Source organism: Cebus imitator, unplaced genomic scaffold, assembly GCF_001604975.1.
Source record: "Cebus imitator isolate Cc_AM_T3 unplaced genomic scaffold, Cebus_imitator-1.0 Scaffold199, whole genome shotgun sequence".
Classification (NCBI taxonomy): Eukaryota; Metazoa; Chordata; class Mammalia; order Primates; family Cebidae; genus Cebus; species Cebus imitator.
In genome coordinates this window covers 1,023,735-1,037,402 of record NW_016107514.1, presented here as the reverse complement: position 1 = coordinate 1,037,402, position 13,668 = coordinate 1,023,735, and the positions used below count along the sequence as shown (strand labels likewise).

The window sequence follows — 13,668 nt, the reverse complement described above, 5'->3', positions numbered from 1 at the left end:
TTTTTTTTTTTTGAGACAGGGTCTCACTCCATCATCCAGGCTGGAATACAGTGGTGTGATCTTGGCTCACTGCAACCTCCACCTCCCAAATTCAAGCGATCCTCCCGCCTCAGCTCCCCAAGTAGCTGGAAATAAGGTGCTTACCACCATGCCTGGCTAAGGTTGTTGTATTTTTTTTGTAGAAACGGTTTCACCATGTAGTCCAGGCTGGTCTCAAAGTCCTGGGCTCAAGCAGTCCACCTGCCTTGGCCTCCCCAAGTGCTAGGGAGGGCATGAGCCACCACACCTGGCTCTTTGCTTCTACTCTCATCTGCTTCTACATATAAGTTTATTCTCATTGTAGCAGCCAGTAGGCCTTTTAGAATTTAAGTAAAGTTATATTACTCCTCTGCTGAAAACTCTCCAGTGAATCCCCTATTTTATCTCAATAAACGTATAAAGTTCTTTAGGTTCTGTGTGATTAGGCCGCTGCCATTCTTATATCCTAGTTCCTAGGGACATGGCTCTCCCTGCCTCCTGTGCTTTAGCCACATTGGCCTCATTGCAGTTTCTCCAAAATGTGCCACCTCAGAATTTTTCTTCTTAACTAATACTCTTCTCTCTGTGATCCACTGGCCTATTTCCTCACCTCCTTTAAACCTGCACTTAAATCTCACCTTCTCAGTGAGAGACTACCTGGTTTAATAACACTCCTTCCTCCTTCCCCCACCCAGGATTTCAGGTCCTACATCATTGCCCTGCTCTGCGTTTTCTTTTTACCATACCATTTAACACCCTGCAACTGATCTCTCTGTTTCTCTCTCTCCCTCTCCTGTATCCACATACACATTTGTGCATACATGTTGGGAAAAAAAACAAGTTTATAGTCTCTTTCTTCCCATTCCACAAGTTTGTGAGGCTTTGTCTTTGCACTGGAGATCCATGTGGCTAATGCTGAAAATGAATAGATAATAAACCACTATTGCTATGTCTGTTTATACTTTAAACTCCCTAAAAGCATGAAGCATGATTTTAGGGAGTTTGAAGTATAAATAGAACATAGCAATAGTAGTTTATTATTGATGGCAGTAACAAACATTTGTTGAATTCTTTTTTGAAACTTTACTATGTGCCAGACACTGTTTTAAGACTCAGAATGGATTAGCTTATTTAATGTTCTCAATTATCCTATGAGATAGGTATTTTTAACCTACTTCTTATTGATTAGGAAACTAAGGCACTAAAAAGGTAACTACAGATGGTTTCTGTCTTTCGATGGTTTGACTTAGCAATTTTTCAACTTTACAGTGGTGCAGAGTAACATTCATTTAGTAGAAACTTCAGATTTTGATCTTATTATTTTTATTTTATTTTAGAGACAGGGTCTTGCTTGTCACTCAGGCTCAATCACACATTGGCTCAATCACAGTTCACTGCAACCTCAAACTCCTGAGCTCAAGCAATCCTCCCTCCTTAGCCTCCTGAGTAGCTAGAACCACAGGCATGTGCCACCACACCTTGCTAATTTATTTATTTATTTATTTTTTGATACGGAGTCTCACTGTGTCGCACAGGCCGGAGTACAGTGGTGCTATCTTGGCTCACTGCAGCCTCTACTTCCCAGGTTTAAGTGATTCTCATGCCTCAGCCTCCCGAGTAGCTGGGATTACAGGTGCGTGCCACTGTGCCCAGCTAATTTTTGTATTTTTAGTAGACATGGGGTTTCGCTATGTTGGCCAGGCTGGTCTCGGACTCTTGACCTCAGGTAATCTACCCACCTTTTGGCCTCCCGAAGTGCTGGGATTACAGGCATGAGCCACCACACCTGGGCTGATTTAAAAAAAATTTTTTATACCAATGGGGTCTCACTATGTTGCCTAAGCTGGTAAAGAACTCCTGGCCTCAAGTGATCCTCCTGCCTCAGCCTCCCAATTTGTGGGAAAATAAATCCTCTATGTTATCTTCATATTACTATACTTTGTGACATGATAGATTTATTGTTTTCCATTTCAGTTTAGACAGATACTCAGATGTTAACTTTAAATTTATCTGTGAAAAGAAAACATTATTAAAACTTTAAAGCTCTAAGTAATAAATCACCAGGGCCAATTAATAGTGTTAGAAAGAAACTTGATGATTGTCTGGCTCAATTATCTGATTCTCTGTACATATAGTAAAATTACGTCCCAAAAGATGAAATGATAAATGCAGTTACACAGTTGGTTAAAGCCCTCCCGTCTTCTAGAGGTAGTGAGGACAATTCAGCATTAGCTGTATGTGCAAATTTTCTTTCTGTTATTAATCAACAACTTAGACAAGTTTTATAGTCAGAAAGGTATGAGGACAGACAGAGGCTTGCATTGTACCTGCTGTATGCTAGGGATATACTCCTGAATGTGATATCTGTCATAATAGAGCTCATGTACTATGTGACTTGAGGGTCACATTCTGTTATGGGAGAGCCTATAAAGCATGATACAATTAATAAAAATAATAGCTTTATTTGAGGGTTTTCTTGTTCTACACACTGTGCTTTTTAAGTGGTGATGGTTGTCTGTAAGAGTCAGTATGTGGGATGGTAAGATGGGGTTGAAAAAAGAAAAAGGGGGAAAAAAAGTCAGTGTCCAACTAGAGAAGCAGCACAAGTAGGATATATGTGTACATGTGATTATGCAAATAGAGATGGGGATTGAGATTGAAATTGATTGGTTTATTTGGTTTATGTGATTGTGGGGGCTGAACAAAGAAGTCTGAAATCATCAGGACAGGCTATAACCCAGAGGTGTGGCTAAAATTGCTGTCCACAGGTGGAATTATTTCTCCTCTCTGGGAAGTCCTTGTTGCACTTTTAGAAAGTCAGTCGACTGTGGATTTTTATTACATGTATGATGCCTTCACAGCAACACATAGGTTAGTGTTTGACTGAATAACTAGGGTAGCGCCTAGCCAACTGATGCATCAAAGACTGTCATTTTGTTGTTTTCATTTTTATTGAAATATATTATGCACACAGAAAAATGCATATGTCCTGGTTTACAGCTCAAATAATTGTTATAAACTAGACACACTCAGGTAACCAGTACTATACGGGGTCCCTTTTATATCTGTATGTTTGATTTGCTGCTTATAACAATTCATTGAGATGTAGAGATTTCCTCCATTTTATTGATGAGGATTCCGAAGCTCAAAAAGGTCAAGTACCCTGTGTTACAGCTAATAAGTGATAGAGCTGGGATTCTAATCAGGGTTTTGAGGTATATATAAAGTATTATGGGAGCCCAAGGCTAAAACTGATTGATTCATTGGCATATGTGATTGTGGGGGCTAAACTATTAGTTCCGCTTGAGGAGTGGTAGATTTTTGGAACAGGAATTTTCTACCAAAGCAGGTATACAAAGCCTTGGGTTGAGTCTTAAAGCATGAATTTAAATTTGCCAGGGAGTGAAAAGTTCCTTGGTAAAAGGTACCAGCAAACAATATGATACCATTTCAAGGGAGAAGAGATGGTTTGTTGTTGATAACTATAGAGTCTTTAGACTATGCTGTCATAGTATTAATCTGTTAGAGTAATAATTTTCAGCTCAGAAAGGACCTTGTGTACTATTTTGAAGAGCTTGAATTTTTATATTTTAGTTAATATGAGAGTGAGTTAATTGTGTCTGCACTTTAGCAAATATTTCCACAGTGGTTTGTAAAATAGATTAGAAAGGTTGAAGGCAGAAAGATTTGGTTCTTAGTGAGAACTAGAACCAGAGCACTAATGATTCAGAAGGTAGAGCATGGAATTTATGAAGACTTTCAGAGAGAATTGATGAGATTGACGAACCATTAGAGCTGGATGATGAAACAAGAGGAGTAATTAAGGATGATTCCAAGTTTCTTTGAAGTGTGAACCATTGGGAAACAATTCCAGAGATTAGAAAATACTGAAGGAGAGCTGAGTTTTGGTCTGTTGTATTATGGGTAGGGTGAATCACAGGTTGATTGGAAGGATGATGAACAAGAGAATGAAAAAGAATGGATTTGGCTCTGGAAGTTTGAGTTTCAGAGCTGAAGGTATTGAAGTGTGAATGTTTAGTAGGCAGTTGGAAATAATTGGACTGAAGTTAAGGTGGTGGCTGGAGGTGGATTTGATAATCACTGGCTAATTTATAGAAGTAGGTTGAGGCCACGGGACTGGATTAGTCCTCTCAAGTGAAAAGTAATGAAAGTTAGAGTGGAGAGTGGTAGGGAAGACCCTCCAGTATTTTCAGGGTTACATGGAAGAAGAGGAATTGGTTGTCATAGAATTAACACATCAAGAAGATAATAATTGTTGTCTGACAAAGCCAGAAGAGATGATTTTTAAGGAAGTTGTAGGCTGATATATAGATATAGTTTATGGGCACAAATGTATTTATCTTCAATAAATTATGCTGGGAAAACTGGACAGCCATACACAGAAATAAATTAGACCCCTGTCTCTCACCATATACAAAAATCAACTCAAAGTGGCTGAAAGATTTTAGTCTTTCAAAACTAGACCCAAAACTATAAAACCACTAGAAGAAAATATTGGGAAAATGCTTCAGGACATTGGTGTAGGCAAAGATATTATGAATAATACTTCAAAAATGCAAAAAGCAAACAAAAAGGCAACAAAAGCAAAAATAGACAATAGAATATCAAACTAAAATCCTTCACAGCAAAGGAAACAATGGAGTGAAGATACAACTTTTAGAATGGGATAAAATATTTGCAAACTATCTTACCAGGGATTCATATCCAGAATATATAAGGGACTCAACAGTAAAAACAAAAATAATGTGATTTAAAAATGATCAAAGGATCTGAACAGACATTTCTCAAAAGAAGATGCACAAATGACCATCAAGTATATGAAAATATGTTCAGCATCACTAATCACCAGGGAAATGCAAACCAAAACCACAGTAAGATGACATCTCGTCTTAGTTAGAATGGCTGTTACCAGAAAGACAAAAAAATAACATGCTGGTGAGGATTCAGAGGAAAGAGAATTCTTATAAACTGTTGGTGGGAATTTAAATTATAGTCACCAGGAGAAACAGTATCAAGGTTCCTCCAAGAACTAAAAACAAAACTATCACATGATCCAGCAATCCCACTACTGGGTATTTATCTAAAGGAAAATAAATCATTATATCAAAGTAGTGTTAATATCTGCACTCCCATGTTTGTTGCAGCACCATTCATAATAGCCAAGATATAGCATCAACCTAAGTGTCCACCAGTAGATGAATGGATAATGAAAATGAAAATGTGGTAAATATACACAATGGATACTGCTTCAGCCATAAAAAACGATGAAATCCTGTCATTTGTGGCAACATGGATGAGACTGAAGGACATTATGTAAAGTGAAATAAGTCAGGTACAGAAAAGTAAATACTGCATGTTCTCATATCCACAATAAGTAATAGCTTAAAAAGTTGAGCTCATAAAGGTAGAGAGTAGAATTGTGGGTATTTAGGCTGGGAAAGGTAGGGGAAAGGTGAGGTTAGGGAGTGGTTGGGTAACAGGTACAAAATTATAGCAGGAATAAGTTATCCTGTTCTATAGTACTATAGGGTGGCTATAATTAATAACTTACTGTATATTTTCAAATAGCTGTAAGAGAGGATTTTTGAATGTTACCAACAGACATAAAATGATAAATGTTTGAGGTGAACAGATATGCTAATTACCCTGATTTGATCATTACACCTTGTATACATGTATGGAAATATCACTGTCCCATAAATAAGCACAATTGTATGTCAATTAAAAATTAAAAAAAAAAATTTTTAAGAACATGGAAACTAGGTGTAGTGACATATGCCTATAGTCCCAGCTACTTGAGAGGCCAAGGTGGTAGGATCTCTTGAGCTCAAGAGTTTGTGGTCAACCTGGGCAACATAATGAGACCCTATCTCTTTCAAAAATAAGAAGAATATGGAATCCTGAAAGTGTTTAACCAGCACTTAGAATGAGATTAGTATAACTAGAGTGATACATATTCTCCGGTGAGGTGGGAAAGGGTTTTCTGGTTCTTCTATTATTTAAATGATTACCAAACTCTTAGATGATTCTTGAAGTCCCACAAGAAAACTTATGATTTCTAACTATATATATTTTTTTTCTATACCATGTGGAAAAATTGGGGATGTTAAATAACTGAAGATGTGTATCTCAATTACCTATTTTCAACTTTTGCACCTTTTAAAAGATAATTTTTCTTTCATGCTAGGTTTTGGACATAGAGTAAATTCCTTTGGTATGCTTGGTAACCAACTCTTTTAACTTAGAAAAACTGTACTTTTGTCTTCTGTCCTACACCTCTGAAAATCTATTCAAAATAGTTAAAAATTGGATAAAATGAGTTTGACTTTGGGCCTTTTGTAATATAACAAAGAAGAAAATTATAAGATCACCTGTTTTGAAATTCTAGTTTCTTTTCACTGTCACTTCTTCAGAAAAATTGTCTCCAACCTCGCAGGCATGGTGGCTCACACCTGTAATCCCAGTACTTTGGTAGGTTGAGGGGGATAGTTCACCTGAGGTCAAGAGTTTGAGACCAGCCTGGCTAACATAGCGAAACCCCGTCTCTACTAAAAATACAAAAATTAACCAGGTCTGCTGGTGTGCGCCTGTAATCTCAGCTACTTGGGAGGCTGAGGCAGGAGAATTGCTTGAACCTGGGAGGCGGAGGTTGCAATGAGCCGAAATCATGCCATTGCACTTCAGCCTGGGTGACAGAGCAAAACTCTTTCTCAAAACAAAAACAAAGATTTTCTCCATCCCTTTTGTCTAAATTAAGTCTCATTTGTTTGTTTTTTGAGACAGAGTCTCACTCTGTTAGGCTGGCTGGAGGGCAGTGGTGTAATCATAGTAGCCTTGAACTCCTGGACTCAGACTATCCTCCCACCTCCGCTTCTCAAGTAGACTGGAACTGCAGATGCGTACCACCACACCCATCTTTTTGAGTGTTGTTTTGGTCTTTTTGTTTTAAAAGACAGTGCCTCTCTATTGTTGCCCATGGTGATCTTGAACTCCTGGGCTCAAGGCCTATCTTGGCCTCCCAAAGTGCTGGGATTACAAGCATGAGCCACAACACTAAGTTTGTTACCCTTTCTCATAGCACTTTATTTTCTTTCAAATGAGTCATAATTATTTCAGATTATTCATATATAGTATATTATTTCAGTATTCATTTTGTTTAATTTCTCCACCTGTACTAGACTGTGAGCCCCATACACAGGAACCATGTTGGTTTTCAGCACTACTGTATTTTCATATCCTAGTGCAGTGAATACTTAGCATTCAGTAAAGGCTGAGTGAATGATTGAATGAATGAATGGTGACTGTCTTTAGTATTTTGTAGAAGTGCAGGATACTATCAATTAAGCAGCCGTTGTCTAGTGTGAGGATGAGGAAATGTTTCTTAGAGGGCTTGAAATTGAAAATGAGTAAGAAGTGGGTATGGTGTTCAGTATCAGGTTTTCCTTAGAGGGCAAGTAGGATGAATATAGAAAATTTTCTTTTGAATTTGGAAATGTGGAAATTATTCATGACCTTAATGGGGTCAGTTTTAGTAGAGTGAAGGAATGCAATTCGGATTCCATTTGCTTATGAAATGAATTAGCAAGAAAACAGATTAAGGAGTTTTTCCCAGAAACGTAGATCTTAGACACGAGATCTACAGTTAAACAAAAAGCAAAAGTGCACAAAAATAGTACACTTTAACACAAAGTGTTAAAAATAGTACTGTAGTAGAGGCTACCAGGAGGACCTTGTTAGTTGTCTTCTACAAGTTTAGCTGCCACCTTTATCTTTCGCATGGAAATATTAAATGAGTAAGAAAGGGTGAAAAGGTACTTTAGATTGGTTTACAACTTCCACCTAAATCATCAGTCCTCTTATTTTGCAAGAAATTAGAGTACTGAGAAAATCATGGTAGATTATTCACAGTGTGCCAGAAACCCTGCCTGCCTCCTTTCCATGTGCTTTTTGTAAAGTGTCTTAATTTCTTTGAATTTTGTCACTTACTTGTATTTTTTTAACTTTCAGGTGTTGGTAAATCATGCTTATTGCTACAGTTTACAGACAAGAGGTTTCAGCCAGTGCATGACCTTACTATTGGTAAGTTTTATAAAAAGGATGAGAAGCATTAAAAGTTTTGGATAGTTTAAGTGGAAAATGCTAGAAAGTCCATTCTGTTAGTGATGATGCTAAAATCAATGAAACTGGATTTACTGTTATGTAGTTTAGTCTGTCACTTTTTTGGGGGGGGAAGAGGGTAGTCGGAGTCTTGCTCTGTCACACAGACTAGAGTGCAGTGGCACAATCTCTCACTGCAACCTCCGCCTCTCAGGTTCAAGTGATTATCCTGCCTCAGCTTCCCAAGTAGCTGGGATTACGGGGACCCGCCACCACATGCCCAGCAATTTTTGTATTTTTAGTAGAGGTGGGGTTTCACCATGTTGGCCAGGCTGGTCTCAAACTCCTGACCTTGCGATCTGCTTCCCAAAGTGCTGGGATTACAGGCGTGAGCCACCGTGCCTGGCCGTCTCTGTCACTTTATAAAACATAATGTGTAGTAAAAATAAATATTACCCAACTTTGTAAAATGGGTAGCATGCTGAAAGACCTTAGTTTTTACTATTTCAGTTGTAATTAACAGTGAAACAATCAAGAGACAGTATCCCATCCCTGCAAGAACAGAAACTTTGAATCAGCTTTGGAAGTTGAATCAAGTCTCTGCTACTAACTTGCTGTGCAAGCCACTTCCCCATTTCATGTCTCAGTTTCTCTTTCTGTTTAGTGAGAATAGTAGTAGTACCAATCACATGAAGTTATTGTGAGCAGTAAGTGAGTTAACAAATGTAAAGCGTTAAAGTGCCTGGCAATGTGGAAAGTGCTCTAGACTTTCATAATTATTAACTGAGAAAAAGTACCACTGGGAATTTTGTATTTTCTTCAGTTGTAAAGAGTAAATGAAATAGTTACTGGTAAGAAATAGTCAAGAAATATTATCTGCTGTTATTTAAAATGGTGATACTGTGACATGTTAAAAGCCCCATAAACTGCATACCTCTGTAACCCTAATGTGACAGGCAAGCAGTCCAAACCCACGCCATCTTGTCCCCTGCAACTTGTAGTAAGTAACTTAAGGTCTGTAATTTCCACCCTCCCCAGGCAATGTGTAAACTAACGCTTATCTTGACTTCTGTGAACCACTTAAATAACAATCGGAATGTCCAAAGTCCCCTGGCCCTCGAAATGCCTGAAGCCCTTCACCCTCACCCCCTGCCCAGGAGGTGGTTTACAGAATGTCCAGAGTCCACTGGCCCTTGGAATGTCCAAAGCCCCTCACCCCACCCCTGCCCAGGAGGTGGTTTACGAGCATAAAAGGTCTTTACACCCTCCTTTCGGGGCCACCAGTTGGAGAGACGTGAGTCCTCTGCGGCCGCCGGCAATAAAGACCCTGCAATTTGGCATACTTTTGTCCTGGTGTTGATTTTCTATGCTCGCTCTGGTACAACAATATGTCCATTTTATTAATATGCAGAGGAAAAAATTAAGATGACTGAAAAGCTAAAAACTTTAGGTAATCTTACTATTTAGGGCTGTTGTTTAAAAATTATATTTATATTCTGAAAGCTGAAGAATCTAGCTAGATTATTCTTCTGTGGCTATACCTGATAAACAACTAGAAATTAGTCCAATATAAAGAAAAAAAGATAATTGGAAATCTAGTCATTCTTTACAACAAATTGTTTAATGAATCTTTTTAGACACTAACTGCTTATTTTCTGTTGACATTATTAACTTACCATTTGTAGCATGTTGATCCTTATGCCCTGTGTGTTTTTAAAATACCAAATCAAAGATAGAGCTCATGAATCAAATTATTAATAGTTTTCAACCAAGCTATAGGTATAATACTTTGTGGATATATTGAAATCTTTTGTTAGCAACTACTGTCATTAAGACTATCCATTTTCTGTTCTAATTTTGATAGTTTTAAGTGTATACATTAAGTATGGGTAAAACAGGTAATATCGTTTCATGCTGGTCCTGATAACTTTAACATTTTCTTTTGTTTTTTGAGATAGCGTCTCATTTTGTAGACTAGGATAGAGTGCAGTGCTACAATCCCTGCTCACTGTAGCCACAAAATCTGTCCCACGTGATCTTCCCGCCTCAGCCTCCCAGGTAGCTGGGTCTACAGGCGTGCGCTACCACACCTGGCTAATTTTTTGTATTTTTGGTAGAGACAGGGTTTTGCCATGTTGCCCAGGCTGATCTCAAACTCCTGGGCTCAGGCAATCTACCGGCCTTGGCCTCCCAAAGTGCTGGGATTACAGGTGTTAGCCACTGTGCGTGCCTGTTTAACTTTAATGAGCTCTCTTCCCTGCCCCTCCATCGGATTTGCTCTTTGCTTAATAGGTTTGAAATTAGTCAACTTTTTAGGCATGACTCAGTTCTAAGACAACTAGCAAAACAGTTGTTTTCAGTATAGAATACTAAACAACAGTGTTCTTCCTTTTCCTTGAGTCTTGCGTGTAAATAAGTTAGTATGGCACACCAAGTGGAGAGGATGGACCTGAGCCTGCTGTCGGAAGCTGGCATAGGCCAAGCTTGTCCAACCCACGGCCTGCATGCAGCCCAGGACAGTTTAGAATGAGGCCCAACACAAATTTGTAAATTTTCTTAAAACATTATGAGATTTTTTTTGTTTTCTTTCTTTTTTTAAAAAAAAAATCTCATCAACTGTCAGTGTATTTTATGTGTCGCCCAAGACAGTTCCTCTTTTTCCAATGTTGCCCAGAGAAGCCAAAAGATCAGACACCTCTGCTATAGGCTATACTTGTGGGGAGAGATGAAGGAGTAGACCTGATTGTTGTTTGGAAAACTGTAACTCATATAAACTACCAGCTGGCTTCACACTAGGTTTGCTAATGGTGGGCACCGGCAAATAAGGAGGCTGAAAGAGAAGAAAAGCCAAGGATCTTTTTCTCTTCGGGTTTACTGTGTGTTCTCCATTCCTCTGGCTCCAGCCCTTGCCTGGCAGGCCCAGGTGGTCTGGTTCCTGAGCTCTGATAACCTGTTTCTCTCTTGTCTTTCCAGCCTAGGGGTGGTAGCAGCTTCCTGCTATTTGTAATCTCTGGGTTTATTCCCCATCTCCTTTGGGTTTTGGGGGGCTCTTTCTTTACTGTAACCAAGTCCCTACATTTAATTCCCTATGTGCTGTGTACTTAAGTGTGGCTTCTCTTTTTCTGATTACACTGACTGGCTTACCATTTTTTTTCTTTCTAACTTTTACAGTTGGTTGTAAATGACAAAAATCTACCGAGATGAGTTTAAATAAAAGGACAATTTATTATTTTAATATTCAGGTGTGTCTCAGAACCTGAGGGCAGGGAGCCAGCTGGGTCAGCCTGGAACCAGAGCTTAGAGCTCTTAAGGAGGGCACACAGGAAGTTCTGTTTCTCAGTCTCCCGTCCTTCGCTCATTGTCTCCCATTCTCTTCTAATGCCTGTTTCATTTTTCTCTCTGCCTGTTGACCATTGTTTTTTATTTCCATATCTCCATGATGGGAAATGGCCATTGTCAGTAGTTCCAAAGTTCATTACCATTCAGGAGAGCAGAGATTCTCTTTAACTCAATTCAGAGTTTCCTACGCAGGAGAGTTTATGGGCTCAGCTTGGTTCAGGCCCACTTATCTCTTGTTCTGTCCACACTGTTCATGGGCCCCAAATCACTTTTGTACAACATGGTTTCCAAATTGGTAGTTGTAGGGAGCACTCTGGGTGAGTACTCTATGTAGCCATCACCAGAATTTCCTCACACCTAGGTATTTTAGCCAGTCATCATGTCCTTATCTTCTGTCTCCTGTAATGATGCATTCTCTACTCTGTTTATAAACCACTGACTCCTGAGCTCATAATTCTTCTCAGCCTGCCTCTCTTGCTTTCTCTTCTACTTTTCCCTAACACTTATAGACACTACATGCCATCAGGTCTTTGCTGTGTGCTGCTCCCGGAACACTTAGTACCTTTTCACATCCTCAGTCTTTCTTTTCTCAGAGGATGTCATTGCTTGATACCTCTGCTTATTACAGTTCTTTTCTGAACAACTATCCATATCCCAAACTTATAGCCCCCATTTAAAAGAAGTGAGATTTGATACCCACACTTGTGGAGAAATATTGTTAACCAGAAAGGAACAACAATAAAAAATGCTGAAAAACAGCCAGGTGTGGTGGCTCATGCCTGTAATCCCAACACTTTGGGAGGCCAACGCAGGCAGATCACGAGGTCAAGAGATCGAGACCATTCTGGCCAACACGGTGAAACCCTGTCTCTACTAAAAATACAAAAATTAGCTGGGCATGGTGGCGCGCACCTGTAGTCCCAGCTACTCGGGAGGCTGAGGCTGGAGAATCACCTGAACCCGGGAGTTAGAGGTTGCAGTAAGCCGAGATCGCACCACTGCACTCCAGCCTTGGTGACAGCATGAGACTCCGTCTCAAAAACAAAACAAAACTGAAGAACAGACAATGTGGAGTATCTGTATAGGCACAGAGTTTCAACATAATGCTCAGCACCAGTATGGATTCCTAGTAGCTCATGCATTAGAACTTCATTCCTCATAATCAGGATCAGTCCTAAAAAGACAAAGTAAATTTTATGGAGGATAAATGTAGGAAGCCCTGCCTTTTTACCTGCTGTGTGTTAAGGGAAACTATATAAATAGTTTTTATTTATATAGTTTCCCATTTATATAGTTTCCAGTGTACATTTATAAATAGATTGTTTTTTGTTGGGGTCATAGTCCAACCATGGCTTATGGACTATGTATGTCCAACAGCCTGTTATTGTAGAATAAAGATGGTAGCTATCATGAACTATTTTTTTAATTGAAATTTTATTTTATTAAATTTTATTTTAGATCTAGAAAATGAATGTAAATGTACTCTGTACATTGACTATGCAGAGTCAATATTTAAGATTGTTCAGGATATTTGAGTTAATGAAACTTTAAAAAAAAATACATTTATCTGAAGCAAACAGTGATTACCTGGTTCTGACAGATGGCCCTTTCTCACAGGGGCTGTCATCGTTAGTCATGTGGGTAGTTTAGACATTCTAGTGGATAATAGGGAATAATAATTATACCTGACATATTAAATACTGAGTGCCAGCTACTATTCTATTTTATATGTACTCATCCTTTTAATCTTAAAAGAAAATCCCATGAGATAGATATTATGAATACCATTTTACAGATGAGAAAAGATAGGTATTATGAATACCATTTCACAGATGAGAAAACTAAGACAAAGAAGGGGCTTAACTTGCCCAGGATCACAGAACCTAGTAAATGTCGATTATGAATGCTCAGTAAGGGCCGGGCGCGGTGGCTCAAGCCTGTAATCCCAGCACTGTGGGAGGCCAAGGCGGGTGGAGCACGAGGTTAAGAGATCGAGACCATCCTGGTCAACATGGTGAAACCCCGTCTCTACTAAAAATACAAAAAATTAGCTGGGCATGGTGGCGCGTGCCTGTAATCCCAGCGACTCAGGAGGCTGAGGCAGGAGAATTGCCTGAACCCAGGAGGCGGAGGTTGCGGTGAGCCGAGATCGCGCCATTGCACTCCAGTCTGGGTAACGAGCGAAACTCCGTC

General features: G+C 39.2%; 1 protein-coding gene across 1 annotated transcript in view; it reads left to right on the top strand.

Annotated features, from left to right (window-relative positions):
- RAB2A (RAB2A, member RAS oncogene family) overlaps window positions 1–13,668 on the top strand; it is an 88,538-nt gene that overhangs the window by 25,939 nt on the left and 48,931 nt on the right. Inside the window, exon 2 of the mRNA XM_017547556.2 lies at window positions 8,047–8,118. Coding sequence (XP_017403045.1) covers window positions 8,047–8,118 — 72 coding nt within the window. The remainder of the gene's footprint in view (window positions 1–8,046; window positions 8,119–13,668) is intronic.